The following is a 25,949-nucleotide window of genomic DNA, read 5'->3' on the forward strand; positions in this document are numbered from 1 at the left end:
GGAGCTATTAGATTCAATTATTTACCCAGCCTCAATGAGAGCTTGAACTTCAAGCCAAGCTCCACCCTCCACCCCCCCCCCCCCACGAACAAAGAAGCTTTGACGGGGGTGACCCTAGCTTTTGGCTCTCTTGATCAGGTCATAGTATTTTGGGGAAGTGACTCTTAGAATAAGGGAGCCAGCCACTCCAAGGCCATTAAAATTAGATTAACGAGCTAAAAACCTTGACAGTTCTACAGTAGTAGAAAGGTCTGGTCTCTCATCATAGTTCCCACAACTCTGAATACAACCCTCGTTAGAAAGCATGCCTTATTTCTTTTTTTTCCCCTCAAAAAAGTATTCAGTGTTTGGAAAATTCAGATTTTGGAGAGTGTTTTCCGTCCAGCAGCGGAGGCTATGCAGGTAGGAAACACCCAATGAGTGCCCCTATCAATCAATCAATCGAGGGCATAAAGGTCATTTTAAGGGAAAGAGAGAAAGAGAGGGTGCGCTACCCGAGGCTATGCCCCTCGGTCATGAATCATTTCCCTAATGAGCAACAAATGTTTAATGAACATACTTAGATCTAATTTAGAAGTAATTCATATGTGTGTTAAAACTGTGTTGATGAGTAATCAACCATGGTGTTAAGTATTAGAATTGTATCAGACGAGATTCTCACCATATTGATGGATACATATCGATATCATCTAAGACCAATATTGATACAAATTGACGATGTTGGTATCCACCTATTAAGAGTAAAATGGTAAAAAATCGATTTTTTATGGGAAATTGTTTTTTATCCGAAGTGTGACCTATGCCAACACTACCATGTGTCTATCTCTTTTTTTCATAAAGCAAAGGGGTAGATGTATCTTTTCATATGGGGGAAGATATCAATTCATATGAGTGCTGGCGTAGGCCACACTCCCGCTTGTATATCCAAATTTGAGGGTAAAATGGTCTAATTTACCTTTATACGGCCGGTTCACGTTGGTATCATCAGTGTCCGGCTGAGACCGAAACCATTATCCATACCGTAAACCCCTGGAGCTGACCATTTTTATGTATTCTTCAGCAAAGCTTCATTCGAATAAATAAAATACAGGAAAGTTGGTTCTTAGGTCATTGGGACTGGGAGAGAGAAAGAGGGAATAGAATGATCGCTAAAGCCTTACCCATTGTTTCAAAAATTGAAATCAGATTGGGAGAACTCAACCCCATCAATTGGATTACAAAGTAAGGGAGACAGGAAATCCAAAAAATGGTGAAGGGATTGCAAGGGCAGAACCTGGCGGCCGACGTATCGCAGCTGATCGAACAGTTGGATCGACATTGTCTGGCTCCCGATGGCTCTTTGCTATCCAAATCCGCCTATGACGATCTCCAACTCGTAAGTCCCCTCATTGACATTCTTCCTCCCAATTCTCCCCCCCACCCCCCGTTTAAACAGTTGTTAATCATTATCATCACCATTCATAATTTTTACTCAATTTTGCTTTAGATCTCAAAAAACATGTCTTTAATTTCCGTTACAGGCAAGAGAGGAAATGTCGAGAGAGAGATTGCGTTATTTGGAGGCCATGGTAGGTTCTTACCTAATTAATTACTCTTCTTTTGCTTGACGAGGATGGTAAATTTGGACTTAGGGTTTGTGTTATCTTGCATTGCTACTGGTTTGGTGAAATTGAATTTCATATCTTAATCACTCTTCAAATTTTTTGCAACTGTATTTTAATGGAGCTGTTGGGTTTCCATAGGCAATATACGGTGAAGCAATGGCTATGGTGGAAGAGCATCAACAGGCAATTTCAGTCGCTAACCTTGGAGGAATGCGTGACATTCAGAGTTTGTACCCGCAGCTTGGTTTGAAGAGCTCCCCCCAGGTTTCTACCCATCATACTAAAAAATTTCTGTCAACTATTTTCCAGATGAGAAAATGTTCACACTTGTCATTTAATTTTCAAATTGTATTTGTACAAAGCGTACCCGCCCTGGAGGCGGGTGCATTTCAGTGCTATTTATGATGGAAGTAAAATGCTTTGTCCTTTATTTAGAGTCGATCATTGGGGCAAAAATGAAAAAAAAAATAATGTATATTCAGTAACTAAGCTCTTGGACTGCCTGTCCCAAGCTCCAAACTGGTTTCTGAGTGAAATACAAAATGTCTGACTTTAAATCACATACATTGTGATTTAAATGGGCGCATAGAACATTTGATGCCACCTAGTATCTGGATGCAGGAAATGTTGTTTTTATTAGAACAGCTGTTAGTTGTCTTCCTGTGGGAGTTGCATGATGGATTCAATCCAACATCGTCATAGATTTCAGAATTCTACCCACAACAGGCTGAATTTTAGGGCTCAAAACCAGCGGGTTAAACACCAAAATAATCTTCAATCTGGGGTTGAGATTAACACCAAACTTAAGTCACATGTGGTAACTAGTGGTACTTCAATCCCCCAAAGTAAGATGAAGATCCAACGGTTGGATTTCAAATTATATACAAAGGAATAAAAATAGAAATTAAGTTCCAGAATTAGAAACAACAATATATGATGCAGCTCCAAGAAGGAAGAAGAAGAAGAAGAAACCCTGAACTTAGGGTTTGAATAGGGAGCCGTAGCCTAGGAGTTATATTTTCATACTTAGTTTATTTTTATGTTTTTTAGATTGAACCGGGTTGAAATTGGTTGCATCCAATTGGTTCAATGGGTCCAATGGGTTTAATTTAAGTGAAGAGCTCCTATTGGCTAATAGGTTCTTATATCCTATTGGCTAATGGGGAATCTTCTTTTAAATTAATTGTTTAAGTTAGAGTCTTTTAATTTAAGTTAAGTAGGGGTAGTTAGGACATTTTAAGTTTTAAATTAGTCCAATTAGATTTAAACCTCTCCCTTCCACGATTTTGTGAAGGAGAGGCCTTTAAGTTGTAATAGGATTTGGCCGTAGGCTTTTATTATAAATAAGAATATCGGGAGGCCCCCACAATAGATTTGAATTAAAAACACTGATTTCGTGGCTGGTTACTGCTGCTGCTCCTTGCTCTCAAGAGTTTATGCATCCTTGTGGTTCTATCAAGGTGGAAGGGTGGGTGGAATCCTGCGACTTTACGCCGGGACGGCTGGGAGGATTTTTCTTGAAGGTGGCTTCATCCTTCAACCATTCAAACTGCGTTAGAGGATTCGAGAGTGAGTTTGAATTTATTATTTTCTGTTTATCCTTTCTTCCCTTCCCCAATCAATTCCTTTTCTCTTCTGTCCTATTTTCATAAACCCTAGAAGACTCTAAACTCTGATTCAGATCTGCTCCTCCATTGGAATCTGATCAGATTTGGACCATAACTCCCCTCATCACCATCTCCACTGACCCTAGCTGCTGCCCATCTCGTCCATCCAAACCCTAAGATCCCTCTTCTCCATTGACCCTAAAAACCCTAATTTTCTGCTGGGACACATTCAGCCATCAGAAACCTTCCATATTGCAACCGAATCTTCCCCTAGCCCCTCTAACAGTCGACCTTAACCCCTGCCCCTAAATCCTACTTTAAACCATAATTTTAGTTGTTTTTCCTCATTACAAAACCCGAAACCCTAACCCTAAATCTGCAGAATTTTGAAACCTAACCAAATCCAGATATTTTTATATCATAATGACCCTCTAAACCTGCAGATTAAAACCCTATAAACCCCATTCCCAAATTCTCATCCTAAACCCTAATTTTGCCCTAAAACAGCCCCTAATCAGCCCTAAACAGCAGGCTTACCTAAGCTTGGTTCTACTTGGTTCCTAGTGGGATTAATTCCTATTCTAGGACTACATTATTTTGGTATCAAAGCCATGGACGAACATGGCAACCCGGTGCTGCCACAACCAGCCGACCCTATGGCAACCATGTTAGAGATGTTCCGCAAGTTTACAGCAGATCGAGAAGGCTACAAGTGATGCAATCATGACTAGATTGCAACACTTGAAGGACAGAGAATCCCTCCCGATAGGGACAGCAACTTGCCCATAGAAGAGGAGTACCAACCCCATCTACAAATCGGATACGAGGCTGCCCGACGGAGATGGGAGCCCTAGAGATGATTACAGGGGTTATAGAGATGGACACTTAGGTAATAGGGACAGATTCAGGACTGACCGAGATGACAGAATGATAGAGATTATTATGGAGATCGTCAGGACAGACCTAGATATGCCCGTGAACCTTTTCGGAACACAGAGATCACCACCGAGGCTACAGAGACAGAGATAGAGAAGACCGGACAGAGACAGAGGTCGGCAGCTCTACTTTTGAGGAGTATATGAGGTCCTACTTCACCGGAGACCAGGGTACTAATCGACGACATACAGAAACCAAAAGGTGAAGCTTGAGCTGAAAGAATTCGATGGTAACTCCACCCCAGGTGTTTTATGATTGGCTTGCCGCAATAGAAGACTATTTCGACTGGTATGATCTATCTCAAGAAGGGAAAATGAAGTTAGTCCGTGCTAAGCTTATTGGACTGCGACGCGGAGTGGTGGAGAACGCGAAAGAGAGATGGACTTTAATGGTATTGCACCCGCACTTGGGAAGACATGAAATATGACCGAGCAAGAAATACTTACCAAGGCACTTCAGTCTCGTTGCAGGATAAGTTCAACTCCCTCCGCCAGGACCCATGATCAAATCGAGTACATGAGGCAATTCGATGCTCTTTCTTCTCGCGACTGGCATTAGGGAGGAAGGCATCCAAATGCTTTCCAGGTTGATTGGGTCTATCAAGTGAGATCAACAGGACAATTGGAGTGGTTGACGTGGTAGATGTTCGCGATTGTTTTGAGAAGGCCTTGAAGGCGGAGGAGTTACTAGCTTCATGTAAACAGCCGGGTTCTACTTCCAAGCCGCCTACATCAACAATAGCACCTCCAAACAAGGTTCCTCTACAGCAACACCCCTCCCCTGCCTCTGTTCCCCCACGTGTGGATGACAAGGGCAAGGCTCCTACGGGCGAAATGACCCCTTCACTTGTTACTCTGTCAAGACAAAGGGCACATTGCTAGGGACTGCCCACATAAGAAGAAGCCCATCAACGTGGCTGAAAAGGAAGAAGTTCAAGGTGAAGACGACACCAAGGCGCAAATTGTATTCACCCACTCCCTCCGATGATGAATATGATGTGGCTAATTATCTTGATGATGATGAGTTACGAGGTGTTCATGTGGTATGTCAAAAGGCTGCTGTCCAGCCAGCATGGCAACCTTCTTCATCCTCCAAAGAGCTGCTGTCCGCATATAAGACTGCACCATCCGCTGAAGATGAACTCAAGCAACTCGATCCCGATTTGGAAGACCATTCGTGATCTCCAGCCATTCATCGGGGATGAATGCTTTCAAGATGGGGAGAGTTGATGCAGCTCCAAGAAGGAAGAAGAAGAAGAAGAAACCCCGAACTTAGGTTTGAATAGGGAGCCGTAGCCTAGGAGTTATATTTTCATACTTAGTTTATTTTTATGTTTTTAGATTGAACCGGTTGAAATTGGTTCCATCCAATTGGTTCAATGGGTCCAATGGGTTTAATTTAAGTGAAGAGCTCCTATTGGCTAATAGGTTCTTATATCCTATTGGCTAATGGGGAATCTTCTTTTAAATTAATTGTTTAAGTTAGAGTCTTTTAATTTAAGTTAAGTAGGGGTAGTTAGGACATTTTAAGTTTTAAATTAGTCCAATTAGATTTAAACCTCTCCCTTCCACGATTTTGTGAAGGAGAGGCCTTTAAGTTGTAATAGGATTTGGCCTTAGGCTTTTATTATAAATAAGAATATCGTGGAGGCCCCCACAATAGATTTGAATTAAAAACACTGATTTCGTGGCTGGTTACTGCTGCTGCTCCTTGCTCTCAAGAGTTTATGCATCCTTGTGGTTCTATCAAGGTGGAAGGGTGGGTGGAATCCTACGACTCTTTACGCCGGACGGCTGGGAGGATTTTTCTTCGAAGGTGGTTTCATCCTTCAACCATTCAAACTGCTGTTAGAGGATTCGAGAGTGAGTTTGAATTTATTATTTTCTGTTTATCCTTTCTTCCCTTCCCCAATCAATTCCTTTTCTCTTCTGTCCTATTTTCATAAACCCTAGAAGACTCTAAACTCTGATTCAGATCTGCTCCTCCATTGGAATCTGATCAGATTTGGACCATAACTTCCCCTCATCACCATCTCCACTCGACCCTAGCTGCTGCCCATTCTGTCCATCCAAACCCTAAGATCCCTCTTCTCCATTGACCCTAAAAACCCTAATTTTCTGCTGGGACACATTCAGCCATCAGAAACCTTCCATATTGCAACCGAATCTTCCCCTAGCCCCTCTAACAGTCGACCTTAACCCCTGCCCCTAAATCCTACTTTAAACCATAATTTTAGTTGTTTTTCCTCATTACAAAACCCGAAACCCTAACCCTAAATCTGCAGAATTTTGAAACCTAACCAAATCCAGATATTTTTATATCATAATGACCCTCTAAACCTGCAGATTAAAACCCTATAAACCCCATTCCCAAATTCTCATCCTAAACCCTAATTTTGCCCTAAAACAACCCCTAATCAGCCCTAAACAGCAGGCTTACCCAAGCTTGGTTCTACTTGGTTCCTAGTGGGATTAATTCCTATTCTAGGACTACATTAATATATCTTCAAATCCCCACGGCGAAATAACACAAGAACATTGACAAAATCAACACTCCATGAACAAACCATCATATGAAAAACCAGTTCATTCCCATGGCTAGATGTATTGGATCAGCAATACCCAAAATAGAAAACTTATAAAGGTCCCCACGCATGGACTAAATGTTCAGTAGTGTTGGGCCTAAGTGTGGCCCATGAAAGTGGACCAATAGCTGGGCCCAAAGGCCTAGGTTCACGGGCTGGTTGGGCTAGGCTCAATGGGCTGGCTGGGTGGCTGGTTCTTTCTTCTCTTCCACCTACTCCAATCATCATCAGCTCTCCTTTGCTTAAAAGAAACTCGACCTTGAGTTTTAGACATTCGAGGGATCAACATTGAATGATGAAGGTCCTGTTTAAGCCCATAGCAAAACTCTAGTAGCTCTCAGAAGTTGGGATTATAGTCTTTAAGGCGAGGAGTCCTATCTTCTAAATATTCAGGTGGAATGACGAACTCTATGTGTCCAATTTCTAGATCAGACGTATACTTGAATGTAGTGTCTATAAAGTTTCTTTCAGTTGTATCTTTGACTTCCACTATCTTAAACTCCACTATGGTGCCGAGTTCCTCGAGTTTTTAATCTGTGTCGTACACAGTCACCTTAGTTGTTGGGATCAAGCACAAAACAGTAGTTCTATGAGCTTCGTATCATAGTTAACTAGTTGCTCTTCAATCTCCTCCTCAAGAGGGAGTCCATCATAACACTCCATTGGCGTCAATGACTGTCACAAGAACATTCTTTGGACGGTAAGGGCAAAACTTGGCAAAGTGGTCATAGTTGTGGCAATTATAACACTTTACCTCACCCCGCAGCTCATGGGATCTTTTTCTTTATCTGTAGTAGTAGGACACGTGCCTTTCGAACTGTGGATGATCCGAAGCAACACTTTTAGGTGCCTTAGTGTACTCCTGGGTTGAAATCCAGACAGTTGGTTTCAATTGTCTCTCGGCTCGTAGAGCCTTTTGAAAGTAATCCTGTATGTCATAAATGTCAACCGCGCCAAGCTCCTGATGTATCTTTGGTTGTAACCCCAACTTGAATCGAGACAAAAGCTTGGTCATTCTCCTCAATTCCTGTCTGTGACAAAACAACAAGTCTTGCACGGACTCAGTGACAGAAAGGTGGCTTGCCACAAGTGGTTTAGTTGATCATGCAATAGTGCCTGGAAAGTTTGTGGAATGTACTTACTTTCTAGCTCTTCTTTCATCTCATTCCAAGTAGTGGAGGCTGTACCTCGTATGTGCATCCTTTGTTTTGATTGTTCCACCATTCCCTTGCTGGCCCGATAAGCTTTGCACGAGCTAACTTCATTTTCCTTGATTCGGTAAACTTACACCACTCAAAATAATCATCGAAAGCATTCAGCCAATCATAAAAAACTTGCGGGTCGAAATTTCCACTGTATTCTTTCAACTCTAGTCAAACCCTTTGGGAATCATCAAATGCCTATGATGTACACCATTGCTACCTTCAAAATATGATTTCATGTAATCCTCAAAGTGAGTTGGCCTTTGGGGTGTGGGAACCCTCTGTGCCCCCTCTAATCATAAATCTTTAGGTATTGTTGGCTATAGAATGAGTTGGCTGCCCCCTCTTGCTCCTAGATATTCAAAATTACCTTGCATAGGAATGACATCCATTCTGTCAGATAGGTGCATCTGTTTTGCAGGCATCTGTTGCATTATCTCAAGTATTCTATTGAAAATATCATGGATCTGATCCTGGGTCCTTGTACTGCCCTCTGCATTGACTCTGATTTCAAATTTATTCAATGCAACATCTTCATACTTCATAGATTTCAGAATCATACCCACAACAGGCAGAATCATAGGACTCAAAACCAGCAGTTTAAACACCAAAATAATCCCCAGTCTAGGGTTCAGATTAACCCCAAATTCAGATCACATGTAGGTAAGTAGGTAACTACTACTTCAATCCTTCAAAATAAGATGAAGATCCAATTGGATTTCAAATTATATACCAAAAAATGAAAATAGAAAGTAAGTTCCAGAGTTAGAAACAACAATATATCTTCAAATCCCCAAGGCAAAATAACACAAGAACATGGACAGAACCAACAATCCATGAACAGACCATCATATGTAAAAAGTAAAAACCAGTTCATTCCCATGGTTGGATGTTTCAGATCAGCAATACACAAAATAGAAACTAATAAAGGTCCCCCATGCATGGACTAAATGTTATGTAGTGTCGGGCCTAAATGTGGTCCATGAAAGTGGACCAGTAGCTGGGCCCAAAGGCCTAGGCTGGCTTCTTGGTTGGTCTAGGCTCAATGGGCTGGTGGTTCTTTCTTCTCTTCCAGCTCCTCCGATCTACATCATTACAGGCCCAGATATGGTTCTAGCTTTTACCTAGTCATGATTAAATGTTTTGGTGCTTTGGTAGTTTTCAATTGACTAGCATCTCTTTGACATTTCTAGATAATTTCAGGTTTACGAGGCTTTAGAGCACAGGCTTGTTGTTGCTGAGGCAGCTCAGAGATTGAGACTTCCTCTTCTTTCAAAAGATGGAGAAATTCAGGAAGAAGAAATTGAGAAATGGAGTATAATGTCAAGGAGCTCTCTTGATAGTACTAGTACCAGTGTCACAATCAGTTCAAGCTCTAATTCAACAAGTTATACAAATGGATTGGTGAATAGCACTGCTGGTGCATCAAACAATGCTATTTCTTTTGGTAGTACTGATATAGTAGATCCTGGAATTGGTGGCGTTGCAAATCGTTTTCTTGGAGTTACACCAGGTTACTTGTGGCAAACTCAGCTCCAGCAGACACCATATCATGTGGTATGTTACTCAGATTTTGTTTATTCGTTGTGTATCAAAATGCATCATGTGCATACAGAGAAATTTATTTGTGTGATTCTTGAATCTTTAATATTGGTCATTAGGTTAGAATTTAATATTTATGGTCAGATGTGCATATTTCTGCTTCTTTTTTTTTTAAGTTCATAACTGAATATTGCGTTGAAGTTCACCCGAACCATTTTCAATTGTTGATGAGACTTGGCTATATCCTTGTAGGACATGACTGAATATCAAATGTCACTTTCCCGTGAAATTGAGGCTCGTCTGAAAGCTAAATGTGATAAGTTAGCTGAGGCTTTTGTAATGGATGGCATTGGTGGGTTCTAAAGCTTATAAGAAGATTATATCTGTATATATCCCTGTAATATATGTACCATGAATATGTTCTGGACTAATACTGCTACTTTTATTTTGTAGACACTTCATCCAGTGCGCGGCTTCCGGAGAGGTTTGCTTATGTTTTCCTTTAGTCATGACCTTTTCAACCTTGAAATTAATGTTTTGACTTGAGAATCACTTTTGGTGGATGCCAAAAAAGTGAAACTAAATTACTTCTTTGCATGAGCAGTTACATAATACAGTTACTCATTTCATTTTTATGTCCTTAACTTTTATCTTTTACTTTTGTTGAAGAATCAGCCTCTACCTGTGCTGTGATATCATCTGCCACCTTGGTTATCCTCTTGTAAAGTTTTAGCGAATGTGCATGATTTGTTTGATTTTAACATTATATTTTCACTGTTGACACTGAAATTTCCTGTTTCACTGAAACATAATTCTTATTGTGCTTCAAAGATTCATTGAGAATTTAAACTTCAAATCATATGAGACTAGTTAACGTTTTAAACGTGAGGATATGTAAACATTTATAAGACCAGCCATGTTATTGGGCTGCAAGGAGGTTGCAGAAGCTTAGAATAATAATCACTGGTTTGCTAATTCTGACATACTGGTTCTGGGCTTAGAATATCCAGCAAGGATGGTTTATTCCTCTCTTGACGCACAAGCGTACATGGTGAAGGAAACCAGAACGTCGGATTAGAGTTTACAGAATAGACAAAAACCATGCATAAACTTATATTTATTGTATTTTATCTGTCATTTATAGTTATCATACCCGCCTCACTTTGGCCAATCTCAGACTGTTAACTAGTCATCATAGGACCCAGATATAATGCATTGGGTCATAGACGAATCTACTATTTAACAAAGACACCGGGACCAGTTTCCCTGATGCATTCAACCCAAGTGAGTTTTGCCAGATGGCGAATTTTGTACTGAACAGAGAAAACTGGTGTGTTTTGAATAAAAGGTTAGTTTACACGTTCTTTCGTTTTTTAGGTTTTTGTTGTTGAGAGATGAATCTAAATGAACAGGGAATAATGAAAGGGGTGGGAGACCTAAACTAGAGAGAGAAGGAGAATCAGTGAGGGATGGGAGAGAGGATATTTCGGGAAGAAATATTGCATAAGTTAATTAAGTCAAAGTTGTCACACTATTGCTATTGCTATTTCCCACCTTGGTAGAAGAGATCAAGGGGCACAAGCTGGAAGGAAAGAGTTTTTGTAGAAGATGAAGACATAATGTTAGAAAATTATTTACAAATTTCCCTGCAAATGAAGGTCATATGCACATTTGATTGGGGAAAAGCTCAAGTAAAACCAGACATAAAAGTACTGATTGACACTAGGTTATGTCAATGTGGATCATCCCATCGTCTGAATCTGAATTCTGAACCAGTGACCTGCGAACTGGTGCCCTTCACGTGTTGATGTGTCCAGCTTTACTAAGTATGAAGTGCATATGTGCCTAGTAACAGTGTAGAGACTAGAGAGCAAAGAAAGAGATTTGGTCGAATAAACTTGTCAGTGGCAAATCACTATTCTACTTCAACTATTAAAAAATTCCTCTATCTTAACCCAATCTCCACCCAACCCCCAACCCCCAAAAATAAATAAATAAATAAATAAATAAAAGACATTAAGGTGGTTTGTGATTAAGAAATGACCCTCAACAATATCCTCCTACACCCTAAGAAAAGTAATTAAATAAATGAGCATGCCTTGTTGGTTGCTAACTTTTCATGCAAAAAATTCAGTGGCACTTACATAAAGGTGTAAAATTATGCCGTTATATGATGAGCTGTGAAGATATATAGCCAGAGTTCTGTTTCTTTAACATTTTTTCCCCCTTAATTTCTGAAGAACTGCTTCCTGATTTCCTACAAGATGGTGATTCAAATTCCCATTCACTTCATTTCTCAGGGTAAAATTAATCACCGAGGAGATTGAAAGGGAAGAGGCTGCTCTGCGGGAGGATCTGTATTCAGCAGATAGGAAGTTTGCAGAATACTATAATGTATTTGAGCAACATCTTTCTCTCCCTTTATAAACTTGACTTGCAATCCTTGCTAAGATTTCAGTTCCACTGATTTCATGTTACTACTGTAAATTTCGTCCACTGAAGGTCCTAGAGCAGATATTTGGGGTGCTTACTAAGCTTGTTAAGGATTTGAAGCTGCAACACCAACATCAATATGTAAGCTTAAATGCTTGGTGCTTGCTTTGATTGACATGCATTAAGTAGTTTCCGATGTATATGAATAGTGAACAATACTTTATTCATTTTCCTTTTTAACCTAAAACCTTTAATATGTTCATATTTTCATGAATTGAACAGGATGAACTAAGAAAAACTTGGTTATGCAAAAGGTGTGAGACAATGAATTGGAAATTAAGGTTTGTTTCCATATTTTCTAATTTCTGATTGATGTTTTGATTACTTTTTGACATTAATACTCCTTATCCTTTATTAGTTCATTCAGAATTAGGCATAAATTAATTCATTTGTGAAATCCCGGGTTTGAAAACCCCGTTTGGGATATCGCTATGGGCCAACCCAATTATAAGGAGCTAATGGCAATCTGGCAAATAACCAGAATTTTCAAAGGGGCACTTGGTAGAATAAAAGGAAAAAGGACATATTGATGTAGTGACTACAGCAAGAACTGTGAGAGGACAAGGTAGTAAATTCCCAATAACAATTGGATTCCACCAAGATTCAGCTCTAAGCCCATATTTGTTTGCACTAATCATGGATGAGTTGACTAGAGACATTCAAGTTCACATCCCTTGGTATATGATGGGTGCAGATAATATTGTTTTGGTGGATGAAACAAGTGCTGGGGTAAATGCAAAATTGAATTTTTGGAGATCAATCTTGGAATCAATAGGTTTTAAGATAAGTAGAACGAAAACAGAGTCTATGATGTTTAACTTTAGTAACAATAGGAATGAGAGTGGGGTGGTGAAAATTGATGATGGGGGTTACCTCAAAGTGATCACTTTAGATACCTAAGTTCAATCATGAGTAACTGAGAAATGGATGATGATATATACAGAGAATTGTAATAGGCTGGATGAAATGGAGGAGTGCATCCAAAGTGTTTTCTGATCGGCGTATCCTTTAAATTCAAAGTGAAATGTTATAGAACAGTCATTCGATAGCAATGATGTATGGGTCTGAGTGTTGGGCAGTAAAGAATATACATTTAAACAGATTTAATGTGACTGAAATGAGGATATTGCAGTGGATGAGTGGTAAAACTAGAAAAGATAAAATAAAGAATGAACAAATTAGAGTAAACTTGGGAGTTGGCCCTATTCATGATAAGTTGCGAGAAACTCGTCTGAGGTGGCATGGACATGTGCAACAGAGGCCTTTAAATGCTCCAGTACGGAGAAGTGGTTTATTTCAAATCGAAGATGCTAATAAAGCTAGAGGTAGGTCTAAAATAACCATAGAGAAGTGGTGAGGAAAGACATGTATGGCTTAGGACTGGAATATTGTATGACTTTGAATAGATCTGATTGGAGAAAAAGGATCCATGTAGCCGACCCCCTTTAGTTGGGATAATGCTGAGTTAAGTTGAGTTTTATGTCGCTGATTACCAAAGGAACATGTGTATGTAAATTTCTTTTTCTTATTTGTTTATTTATTTGGCAGCATCTAGAAACCACATTGAAAATTTCAATAAACTTGATTTATTTGGATGTTCCATTGCATTTCATGCATCATTAGGTTATCATCATAATGAAATCATCCAGCACTGTCAATAAAACTCGATTTTAGTTCATAGGTTCTGGTTTTTAATATAAAAACTATGTATGTTTCCATCAAGAATATGAACTTACACCTGGTGACTAACCAAAATGAAATGATTTTCATTCCACGAGGTTTCAAATACAGTACTAATTTAATGTGATACTGTGATGCTAACTGTATGGGGCCAATAATTTTCTCTTCTATCTTTAAGCTATGTGATTGGTATTTTGAACATGGGGAGCCTTGCGTGCTAATTCTGCTTGATAGCGTCTGATGTATCCAATTTTTGTCTCAGGGTTTTGGAACATCTTCTCCTGCGCGACACTTACACCCAAGAATCAATACCAGCTCTCCATAAGATTAGGTACGTAATGATGACTGGTTATTTCTTCCCTTGCCCCCAAATAATAACTTAATGTATTTGTTTTCTGTTTATTAAGTTACTGAATACCATGACTTATTCTCAGGAAGTATCTGAAAGAGGCCACAGATGAAGCTTCCATTGCATACAATAAAGCGGTATGTTCCTGTAAAAACTTGAAAGGTTTTAATGTCATGATATGTTGCAGTATGTTATTGCAGGTTTTGTTGGGGGTGGCTCCAGTTTCTTGTGGATGAGCTTATATTATCAACTCTGGATAAAACCGTCTACTGAGTAAAGGTTTTCTGAAGAGCAATTCAAAATCCCATGATTAGTGTCACGCCCCCATCCCAACAAGGAATAAAATACAATAAAATGGGTGACTAGGACGACGCGTGTCATCCTACTAATCTGCCAGGATCACTGACACAGTGTCCCAACGCACAGTCATAATCAATATTAAAACAATATAATATCAGAGTGCGAAAAGGGGAATATTACATTCCAAAAGATCAATAGTTTTGCGGAAGCGTATAAAATCAAATAGTTACAAGATGATCAAAGCCTAGATGATAAATACTGTAATTAATCCGTTTTCCATTACCATTTAATAACTATCAACAAGGGTATAAAACAGTAAATGTTTATACATGGGCCTACGCCCTAAAATAAACAAAAGGGGAACAAATCCCTAGAATTCTCACGGCCCATAGGCACAATTGTCACAAGGACACCCGTTGCCATGTTCCTCTAACACAGGTTCCGGCTCCTCCGTACCTGCATCATAATCTAAAAAAATGTGTACACAAGGGGGTTAGCTCCACTGAGCCAGTGAGGGGATGGGGGTGCACAAACACACAATTCACATAGTCCAATGATGCATGCATATGTTAAATAAATTTTTCACCTAACATCACAACTAAGTCAGAGGTATATGCTACTGTGACAACTCGGGAGACTGTGGGTCACTTAACTTATCGCCACAATGAAACCTCAATTGTCACCTGGGACCTACGCCGATCGAAGCTTCCAAGATCACTCGGCCGGCACCCGATAACCAATACTACCACGATGGCCTCTCCCACCTCCACGAGAATCCGGTATCGATTACCCAACACCTAAACCCCTGTTGGTAAGGGTCGTAGCATAAGGGTGTAAAATCCTAGCCGCAGATATACTACATGCAAGTCCTATCGTCCCGAGAGGTAATCCGGGCGCATAAACTTTTCATCTGGTTTAGTGCCCGGTTACCAGCACGGCACGGCGCATACAGTTTAACATGACATTCAACATAATTACTTCATAAATGTATATAGTATCCGGGGTTCCGGCACCGGCACCCACCGGCACCGAGACCCATCAAAGTAAAGCATTTCCAATCAACATCATAACAATCATATATAAAAGTATGCAATATGCGCAAGCATGCTTAATAATTTATAATGATGACATAATATACAATGCAATAATAATATCAAGCCCAAACAACCAAACCCACTCACAATATGTGTTATGTCCCCATGTTATGAGTTGTCGCCGAAATCAAGTAACACGTCACAAGACGAAAACTTTAAACCTAAATAAAGAGTGAAAACATGGTTAATTAAGTAAAGGGACGGATCCCCAAAAGGTCTCCCATAAATCACTTAAATATAAGGTTTCAGAGGCAGGGTGATTTTATGGGTGGTTTCATGCCCAATTCCTGCAACCACATGTAAATCCTAGCTAACCAGGGGCTTAGGAAGGTCTCTGCCAAGGGTGGTTTGTCTCAGAACATGAAACCGCACCTAAAACCGACTTTAACAGGGGCTTATTCAGGGGGTGGTTGCAAGGGTGGTTTCTCGTAGGTCTTGAAACTGCATGTAAAACCACATACCTGCAGAATCGAAATTTGAAAGGTTTCTCGCCAGGGGTTCCTTTCCCAAGGGGTTTAAAGGTAAGGAGGCTTCAAGGAAGCTTCCTCCTAGGTCCATTAGGGTTCTAAGACCTCATTAGGTCTATGTGATCCCAAAGATTTAAGAGGGAAAGCAAATAGAACCTAATTTAGGACATAATAGGGTAGAAACCTTAAATTTCTCAAATGAAAAGAGATTGCTTAGGCTTAGAGCTTGTAATGGAGTGAAATAACTCCACTATAGTCTAGGTTTAGAGGTTCCATCGATTCCTTGGGTTCCAAGAGAACCCTAGGTCAAATCTCTCCCATTTCCCAAACCCCAAAACCCAAAATAGAAGAAAAGAGGTGAGATTTAATGGCTTACTTACCCCCAATATAGAAAAGCTCCACGTAGAGGGCTCCACAAGGTGAGATTCCAAGCCTTCAGCCAAGCTTTTCCATTCTTCTTCCTCCTGTTCGCCTTCCTTCTTTCCTTCTTTCCTTTTTTCTTTTTTCTTCTTTTTCCTTTCTCTCCTCTTTTTCTCCTCCACGATTTAGGTTAGATGGGAGAAGTAAAGAGAAAGAATGTTTCTCCCCCCCTTTTGTCTTATTTATAGAAAGTGACTTGGGTCCCTTAAGTCAAATGGGTCAAGAGTTAAATGGGTGGATCCAAGACAAATGGGTCATTAAGCCAAATGGGTACTTTAAGTTAAATGGGTCAAGAGGGCTTAATGGGTTGACCCATTAGTTCTATTTGGGTAAGAGAAAGGAATACCCAACCTTGGGTCAAATAGAGTTAGATGGACCATTAGGTTAAATTACCATTTAAGCCCAATGGGCCTGCCCACTAGTTATAATTAGGAAAGAACCTAGTTAAAGATGAGCTCACATGATATGGGTATAATTGCTCTTCACATGTTTCCCCAAGGCAAGTGGGACCCACAAATAAAATATTCCCAACTCAACTAAAATAGTCCGGGCGGTCCAAACCTTGACCCGCACTTCGAGGGCATCGAGGGAAAGGATAAATAAATAAAATTAAGGGTTAGCACTTACTATTTCCTTATCATGGTTTGTCCCCCATGACCCCGAATAGTTTCCATCAGGCAAACTCGTACTGTGGTCAATAATTTTGTAGCTGGGTTTGACCACCAGTGAGAACAGCCCACCAGCATACGTGGCGGTGATAACTACACTTCATGGGGAAGAAATAATAATTAATTATACTCCCGGGGTGCGGGTATAACAATTAGTGTTCCTGCCCCTTTGGAACAGCTCTATCCATATGGATGGATGATGTGTCCAATCAATGGCATCCGTCTGAAAGTACTTTTAGAATTGACAATATTTACAGTGCTATTACAGGTTAATGTTGCCAATCTATCCTGGATGAGGCACTGTTGACATTGCCAATAAGAAGTGTAATTTGGCCACATGTCAAGTTTGGCTAATCCATTCTGTTAATCAGATTGCGGATCCTGTAATCTGAAAGTACTTTCAGAATTTGCAACAGTAACGGTGCCTATCATAGAGATCCTCTGACTTCTGTCCTCTGAATGACCATGATTGACAATCTTAAAGTTTAAAATAAGAAGTGAGGATAATGGAAAGGTGCTACTTATTCTGTTGTGTAAGATGTTACTGTGATTTATGGTTTGTTGGGTAGAGGAGTGTTGATGTTGGATATAGGTTTTTGCCTTTCACAAACAGGTAAATCCTTAAGGGGGCGGGGGGAGGGGGGACAAAATACACGTCCGATGAAATGTTTGGTGCTATCTGTTCCAATAACGAATCATTGGTTTAACTGGATAAATGAACTAGATAGATCTTTCTCTTTGTCTCTGGTTGACGGATCTCAAAATTCGTTTCTTACCTACGTAGTGAAGTGGCTTTCAATTTAGTGAAAGATGTGAAGTAATCATTTATTTAATTTAATTTTTGGAAATCTTGTTACTGGATTATTCTACTTTAAGTTTTTGATACTGGGAAACCACTAAACACTATGTTTCCTTGGTACTACTAACAGCTAGTTGATGCAAACCAAAACATCAATTGCTTGTGATGGTTAACCATTGTGTATTGCACTACCTGCATTTGTCATTACTGTTGAGACCGGATAACAGAACCTCCCATGATATTTTATCAATTTCACAAATCTTTCTTTGATATACTTGGATTTTAAATCAGTAAATGGCTGACTGCTGAAGCGAATGAGGATATGAATGTTCCATACTTCTTTTCTCTCCATACACACTTTATTTACACGTATATTTTGCAAGATCCCCACAAAAACTGGTTGATAACTGATGGATCTTTTATGTAGACATTTAAGCTTGACATATGGTCGAACTACAGGATCGCCCATCTTATTATCAGTATAGATTGGCCACAGGATAATCTTTTCCATTTTGTATGTGTGTATTTGTAGGGTTTTTAGTTTCATGTGGTTCATGTTTCAATTTCTGCACCAGGTTACGCGTCTTCGTGAATATCAGGGAGTTGATGCTCACTTTGATACAATTGCTAGGCAGTACCATGATATCGTGAAGGTAACCGTCTTTCCATTTTACTATTTGTGTTCTTCCTCAGAATCCCATAGGGTGGTAATTTTCAATCTCCTTAGCAGAAATTGGAGGGTATGCAGTGGACGATTCATCAAGTCGAAATGGACCTGAAACGGTCACTGGAGGACCCAAGCACATAAATATCTTGCAGCTTCTGGTTATTTGTTTGAAAATGTGTGTTTTTCTTTCCTTTTTTTTTTGTTTGGATAATCTAATGACAAGCCTTTGAATTTTTTTTAAAATGGAACCGTACATCCATTAGTCTATGGGCTAAGCTAAGGATCCCCCCCCCCCCCAAAAAAAAAAAAAAGAAAAAAAAAGAACCTACTTCATAGACCGCACTAAAATATCCCAAGAGGGTCTCCCCATATGAAATTTGAGATGGGGGGAAGACCCTCTTGGAATATTTGGGTATGGACTGTTAAGTTGTAAAAATATGAGAAGTGCGCTTATTTGCACTTTTAAGTTTTAACCTTGTACTTTATCACATAGCTGCTGCAATTTGAAATGTTGAATAATTAAACATTTGTAAAAAGTTGGCTATAATGGTGTTCTTTACTGCTGTCAACTCAGGTCCTTATAATCACATTGTTCCAGAGGTGTTCACTCTTACAGAATATTCTTTGCTGTAAATGGTTTGCTGGTTGTCCGTGGAAATCTATTCTTCTCCATGAGTTGGGAGACCATTGAAAGAGGGCATGAAAGCAGCCAGTGGATGGAAACAAGGTATTTGAATATGGGGTAATTTTTCGCGTCTCTACGCCTACTGAAAAGTTCATCTAGTATGACATTTTTATCCTCATGAATGTTTGTACTGAATTTTAGTGGTAGGGTAATTCTTGTAAATTCCCTTGTAATCCCCCTGTCCCCTGCCACCTCTCTCTCTCTCTCCGCAACACCTCTTCGAGTGATGGAGTGCGCAGCAGCAGTGCTGGCTATACTCCCCCGCCCCCATCCCTGCCCTCTCCCGACAACAGCATGTGGAGGTATGTAATATACGTGAAGAAGGGTTTGAACGGGGAGAAAGTTGACATAAAAAACAAAGTGAACTTCATGCTCATCGGTGATGGAATGGACCTCACCGTCTGTCTCTCTCTCCCCCGAGAGAGGGGAGAGAGCGAAAGACAGTGAGGCCCCGAGAGAGGGGAGAGAATGAAAGACGGTGAGGTTCATTCCATCGCCGATGAGCATGAGGTTCAATTTGTTCTTGATGTCAACTTTCTCCCTGTACAAACCATTCTTCATGTATACCACATACCTTCACATACTGCTGTCGGGAGAGGGCATGGATGGGGGTGGGGTAGAGAGGGAGGTGGGGAGTGGGGGAGAAAAGGAGATAGCGGGAGGGGTGTTGCTGGTGCTGCTGTTGTGCACTCCATCGCTCGTGGGCTGTGTGGAGTGAGAGAGAGAGAGAGAGAGCGGGGAATTACAATTTATGAGGATAAAACTATTATAGTGAAGTGTACTTTTTCATTAGGCATAGTGACGCAACAGATTACCCTTGAATATTAGTTGTATCTGATTCACTGTTGAATTGCCATATTACTTGGCTGTCAAGTCCTTTATTTTGCTATCAAGAGGATTTGGTGACGTCCAATCAGTACATGTACTTTTTCTGGCTTTGATTTGATTTCAGGGGGTAATAGCGGGGGTGCAGATTTGTTCTCCCAGATATTGACAAATTTGGAAGAACAGATTTTTTTGGTTTGGTTTTGTTTTGTAAACATTTTTCAAAAAATATGTCTATGTGAAATACAGTACCAATTCACAGATGCGCAATTGATTCTTGTCGTTTCCATGGTACACTGTATTACCAGGACCTCATTTTGTTAACGTTTACCCCTCTGTTTTCTGATCTGCTGGGGCTTTCACAGCCCTGTGGAAGAAATACAGACTAGAGACAATCGATGAGAGCATATTAAATATATACTTATTTTCATGCAAAGGGATCATATTGAATATAAACTGTGGACGTTTGCAATAATTATTGGAAGAGACGAGACTAGAGACAATTAGTGGGATCATATTGAAGTTTGTTATCGTTTTCTATTTTGAATGAAACATAAAATCCAAACTCCTCATTCAGGTTTAGGAAACGATAGGAACAATATATATAAGTAAGGGTGTCAATTGGGACGGTTCTCGGTATTTGGGATGGGACGGTATCGGAATTGGTACCGGTATCAAAAGTGCCAATCCTAGTACCGTCCCATTTAATTAACGAGACCAAACCTAGATCCCAGTCTTGATTATTAGCGGGATGGGACGGTATCGGTTCTTAAACGGTTCTAGGCACTATAGAAAAAGGGGAAAGAAGTTTAATTGTTTCTAGCAAGGCGGGCTTATTAGTGTTGTGGAATTTTTTCACTATCATGAAATCTAAGTTATCTACTGTTTTTTATAAAGCAACTTAAATTATGAAATTCTAGTTTTATTTCTTCAAACTCCCCTAAGATCACATGTAATAAGCCTCTCATTTTTTTTAAAATCTAGAGAAGTCTTACAAAATAAAAGAATACAATTGTGTTTCCTCTTTGATTTTTCTAAACAAAACTCTATTTATTACACATGTCACATGGTAATATGGTACGAAGTGCAAAAAGGAAGAACCTGGTAGATGTAGTTGGTTGAAGGAGGAGGGAGGAGGGAGTAGCACTATAGCAGGTTCTGTGAGGAAAGACTTCAAGTTGCAGTTGTTGACCTGTTGTTCTTCTTTGTATTCAAAAGGCAATTAGTGAAACCCTAATGAGTCGTAAATCTTATACCTTTTTAAAAAAAAAAAAAAAAAAAAAAAAGGATCTTATATACTCTTTCTTTTTAAACGGTACTAGTAGTTTCGGTCCCATTCGGTACCTAATTGGTATTTTGGTATTAGTACTGTTGGGAATCCCATCCCAGAATCGTCCCGTCCCGTTAATCATTTGGTACCAAAATCAGATACCAGAACCGTCCCATTAGTAAATAGGACGGTCTGATACCGGGTTTAGCGGGATGATATTGAAACGGTTCCTGATTCTGGTCCCAAATTGACATCCTTATATATAAGTAGTCAAAAGCATGGGAAGGGTAGTGCATCTCTGGTGTTTCTGAAATTTTGGATGTTCCTGTCTCTTAATTTCAGATGATCATTGGTGTTGCCCAATGTCCAGCTCTGGGTGTTAACCATAGAACTAGCTGTCAGATTTATTTTTAGGACTGAGAGGTTGCTCAAGGCTCTTCATGTAGGATGTCCTCTTACAATTGAAATCATTTTAAAAGGTGGAACTATTTTTGGAAGCTTGCTTATTCACCTGACCTGTTGGGCTGTGCTTCTTCCTCTCATTTTTATTTCATCTTTCATTTTTCATCTCTTTCTTCTTTCATTACCTTCACTTCTCAATTTTTACCTACTTTGTTTGATTGGATCCATGTAGTCGATTCCATTAAGTTGGAATAAGATTGTGTTTGTTGTTGTTGTTGTTTCTTATTCACCTGAAATTTTAAAATTTTTCTTTGGAGAGTTTTGCATGATGGCATGCTTGCAAGGGACTTACTGGGGAAATGATTAGCAATTGGTGGTTGTTGTGTCACAGAATCTATGTGGCATCTATTTCTCTATTATCGTGATTTTGACATGTATTGGCTGTTTTAATATCCTCACAAATGATGCTAGTCAGGCCTGAGGTATTATTTATGAAGGTCTGTTTGTTTTTATAATTATGACATGATGCAAAGTTGAAGCAGAAGCAAAGGGCCTTCTGTAACATGATCTTCAAAAAATGGAATCAGGGATGGTATCTGATCGGAATTGGTTATTCTTGGTTGAAAATGGAACATAATCAGCGGGTATCGACTGTAATATGCAGGATTGATCACAGTCGATTCTGATCCAAATCGGCCGATTCACTTGTTCAATCGTTGATTCTTAAAACCATGTGCTACTTTTGGTATTAAACGCAGCTGGGTTGGGGTGGAAAGTAAAAGAGATCTGGACAAATTCGCATGAGCTGGAGGGAATAGTTCTGAGCTGAAGAAAGTACACTATGGGAAAGAAGGGGTTCACATTGGGCGCTTGGTTCCCTCGAGACAATCTTGATCCAAAGTAGTGCGGCTATTATGGGAAAGAAGGGGTCCAAAGTAGGGGTGTAATTGAATAGTCAAAATCCGTTTTCGAATCTGTGTTCGTATCCATTTAGCATTATCCGAATCCATTCGAAAGCTAAACGGATGCGGATACGGATAGGCTATAGCTATCCAAAAAATTATATTTACATGTAAACGGATAAAATATCCTATCCGTATCCGTGTTTGTATCCATTTAGCACTATCCGAATCCGTCCGATAACTAATCGGATGCGGATGTGGATATAGCACTATCCGAGTCGAATCCGATCAGTTTACAGCCCTAGTCCAAAGTCCATTCTAAAATTGGGATTTAAGATTAAAAGGACCAAAGAATTTTAAAAACTGAAAAAACAAAGGGAGAAAGTAATCTGGGAGTGTGGCTTTACGCCAGCACTCCCATGAGTCTATCTCTCTCCTCCCTAGATGAAAAGACACCTCTGTCCCCTTGTTCTGAGGAGGAGAGAGAGAGACGCATGAGAGTATTGGTGTAGGCCACAACCCCAGATAGAAAACTATTTCCCAAAAACAAAAAACCATTTAAATAAAAAAACAAAAAAACATAATAAAACTGTTTGAATCAAAACTGTGTATAAATGGTTTCAATTGTACTAGCTGAAACCATTTATTAAAGGATCAGGATCGTCTACAGGGAGCCCAACGCCCAGGGGGCATCCAGGGGCTGAGTTGTGTCGCACACATCTCGGAGCATGCCTAGGGATATGTGTGGCACAGTCCAACAGCTGGCAACACCCTGGGCGTGCTGGGTTCCCTGGAGACGAGCTACCAACAAATTTTGCATCGAGCCAAACTATTTAACATCCTTGCTTAAATCGAATAATTGAGACTCTGTACATATTAAATAAATATCAAATGGGAATTGATTCAATTTCGATTTTGAAACTATGAAAATTATTTGGTTTTGATTAAATTTTAATATTTGTATATTATTTTATGGACTGAATAAAAAGCGAACTAAAAAATCAAAACCAAACCGATTAACACCCTTACCATCTAGCTTAGTCATTATCATTAGGGACTTTCGGTTAACTTATGCTCTCTCTAAGATTTTATTTTATTTTTTATCAAGTTTCCCTCCACCCATGGTGAATGAGATCCCGTTCACGAAGGGGTGTGAGAGGACAGGAATGGGCATTGGCTATTGAGAAGCATATTAAAACCAAAGGATGGTGGGTGAACCATCTTCTATGGATGAAGGAAAACCGTCTTTTTAAAAAATATATATATATTGTCTTGCCATCCATGAGAGGTGAGACCTCCAACTTTATAGAGAACACGAATTGTTATCCCCTCCAATTCGTCCAATGGGGGCAAAAATGACCATCCTATCCCATACCTGGGAACACTGGACTTGGATCTTGTGCAGTTGTGGTGGGAGCTGCACTGTGCAGCACCAAAACCCACCCTGAATACAGGGGGGAGGTGGTCATTTCACATGTGAGGCCCAGGTGGGACCCACCTGTGAAATGACTACCTTACCCCTGTTTTTCTTGTCGTTTAGTGGTACTGCACAAGTGCAACTCCCACCACGACGGGATAAGATCCTTTTCTGGAAACACTGCCCCAAGGTGGGGTTCACTGCCCCCTATTAGAACAATTGGAGGTGCCCCGAATTAGAGGTGATAATTATTCGGAGAACACTCCAAATAAAATATGAAATTTCTTGGGGTCGCGTTGGACGCACGCATTAATTATCCATTTTTAGATATTCTATATATATATATTTTTTAAATGTAAAGAGGCGCGTGTATCCACTTCCGAAACGCCGCCCAACTGAGTACTTAATCATCACCGTTCAAATAAACCGACCTTCAGAATATTGGCGGCCAAGAAAAACATTTCTGGAAGAAGAACAAGAATCTCGTACACTTGTATATAACCCCTGAAATCCATTAATTGTGTTATCATTAGTTTCTGTATATCTCAAGCTACTCCCGAGCTACTCTTGAGGTTTCTGCAACTCTTCTGATTAAGGTAAATGGCTTCAGTTCGTTATTTTTTGTTCTGTATTATTGCTGGGTCTATTATTTTTATGATCATTAAGTTGCCTTGCAGTCTGGGCTTTCTTTTCCTGGTTTGATTTTGATTTTGATTTTGCTCTGTTTTTCCTCTCCCCCCCGGCCCTATTAAGGTTGGAAAAGTTTTCTTGCTTGTCTTGAGAAGGATTGGATTGATTGTTCATGTGGATGTCGATGGAGATGGGCTTGGGGCTTGGTTGGTTGTTTATTCATATTGTTTTACCAATTCTTACCAGTGGGTTTGAGAAATGAATATTAAGATAACATATTTATGGCCATTAAATTTTATTCATTTAAAACAAATCTATGTTTTCTTGTGGAATCCTTTTAGAAAATAAAGGAAAAAATTAATGATCAAGCGAATTAGTTATATGCACTGGTTGGTTTTCATTTGGGCCTTGAGAACTTACCCTGTTTTTCAAGAGTGGAGACCCTCAGTGTTCGATATTATAATGGGTTATTTGATTTATTCTGTTTAACTGATGTAATATGTCAATTTTATTCTCAGGATTCAAATCTTTCACTACTCAAAGTACATGGTTCAAGTGGACCTAGAGATCCCTTCTTCTTTTAATCCATTTGCTGAGGCTAAGGACTCTGGCTCCACTTGGGGAAAGGATTATGTACACATCCGTATACAACAGAGGAATGGAAAAAAGAGCTTGACGACAGTGCAAGGGCTGAAAGAGGAGTACAACTCTGAGAAGATTCTCAAATCCCTCAAGAAGGAGTTTTGCTGTAATGGTAATCTTGTGGCCGATGAGAAATTGGGGGGTAAAATTATTCAACTCCAAGGTGATCAAAGGAAGAACGTGTCCAATTTCCTAATCAAGGCTGGCATTACTAAGAAAGAACAGATCAAGATACATGGCTTTTGAGAGATTAAGAATTTGCATTTGTTATGATTATGATGTGGGATTTTCATATTTAACTTTTGTGTGCTTGAAGTTCTGAGTGGGTTGTTTGTGTTAACTTCTTGTCTTTTATCTTTCTTGGAGTAGTGGAGTGTGATGAACACTCCAATATGGGATGTAATGAAGCTTTTTTAACCAGTATTGCTGAGAATAAAGAACACCATTTATGGTCTTACGCATGTTCAATGGAATTTGAAATCTGCTTCTCAATCATTTTCTGCGATGATTTCTTCTTTGCCACCAGTGTGGTTGTGCTTTGTGCATATGAGTTGGATGGTTGTTTAGAAAAATGGGTTGTTTTGGATCTCCTGTGCTGTTGGTTAATCTGTATCGCTGAGAAGAGCTATGTCCTCTGCTGCTAGACTTATCCAACAGAAAATGATTTTTTTTTTTTTGCAGAAAGAGATGCGTATGGGTATCAATTTCAAAGACCCTTTCAAGCAAAGGATGGTAAATCTCATCTGCTGAGAAGAGCTTCCAAC

General features: G+C 39.7%; 2 protein-coding genes across 2 annotated transcripts in view; both read left to right on the forward strand.

Annotated features, from left to right (window-relative positions):
* Positions 1–1,231: 1,231 nt before the first annotated feature.
* The window catches only part of LOC122640776 (AUGMIN subunit 4), a 32,139-nt gene continuing 7,421 nt past the window's right edge, over positions 1,232–25,949 (forward strand). Inside the window, exons 1-13 of the mRNA XM_043834027.1 lie at positions 1,232–1,375; positions 1,521–1,568; positions 1,743–1,868; positions 9,137–9,490; positions 9,728–9,827; positions 9,929–9,959; positions 11,776–11,869; positions 11,978–12,049; positions 12,191–12,249; positions 13,911–13,979; positions 14,083–14,134; positions 18,321–18,398; positions 18,476–18,591. Coding sequence (XP_043689962.1) covers positions 1,247–1,375; positions 1,521–1,568; positions 1,743–1,868; positions 9,137–9,490; positions 9,728–9,827; positions 9,929–9,959; positions 11,776–11,869; positions 11,978–12,049; positions 12,191–12,249; positions 13,911–13,979; positions 14,083–14,134; positions 18,321–18,398; positions 18,476–18,553 — 1,290 coding nt within the window. The 5' untranslated portion in view covers positions 1,232–1,246 and the 3' untranslated portion in view covers positions 18,554–18,591. The remainder of the gene's footprint in view (positions 1,376–1,520; positions 1,569–1,742; positions 1,869–9,136; positions 9,491–9,727; positions 9,828–9,928; positions 9,960–11,775; positions 11,870–11,977; positions 12,050–12,190; positions 12,250–13,910; positions 13,980–14,082; positions 14,135–18,320; positions 18,399–18,475; positions 18,592–25,949) is intronic.
* On the forward strand, positions 25,064–25,468 carry LOC122640777 (protein translation factor SUI1 homolog). The gene has a single exon (XM_043834028.1). The coding sequence runs from the start codon at positions 25,090–25,092 to the stop codon at positions 25,429–25,431; it is 342 nt and encodes a 113-aa protein (XP_043689963.1). The 5' UTR covers positions 25,064–25,089; the 3' UTR covers positions 25,432–25,468.

The sequence above is a fragment of the Telopea speciosissima genome, chromosome 9 (assembly GCF_018873765.1).
Source record: "Telopea speciosissima isolate NSW1024214 ecotype Mountain lineage chromosome 9, Tspe_v1, whole genome shotgun sequence".
In the NCBI taxonomy this organism is placed as follows: Eukaryota; Viridiplantae; Streptophyta; class Magnoliopsida; order Proteales; family Proteaceae; genus Telopea; species Telopea speciosissima.

Bases quoted from the DNA above. Each gene is read 5' to 3' on its own strand.
- LOC122640777 (XM_043834028.1), top strand. From the start codon at position 25,090: ATGGTTCAAGTGGACCTAGAGATCCCTTCTTCTTTTAATCCATTTGCT.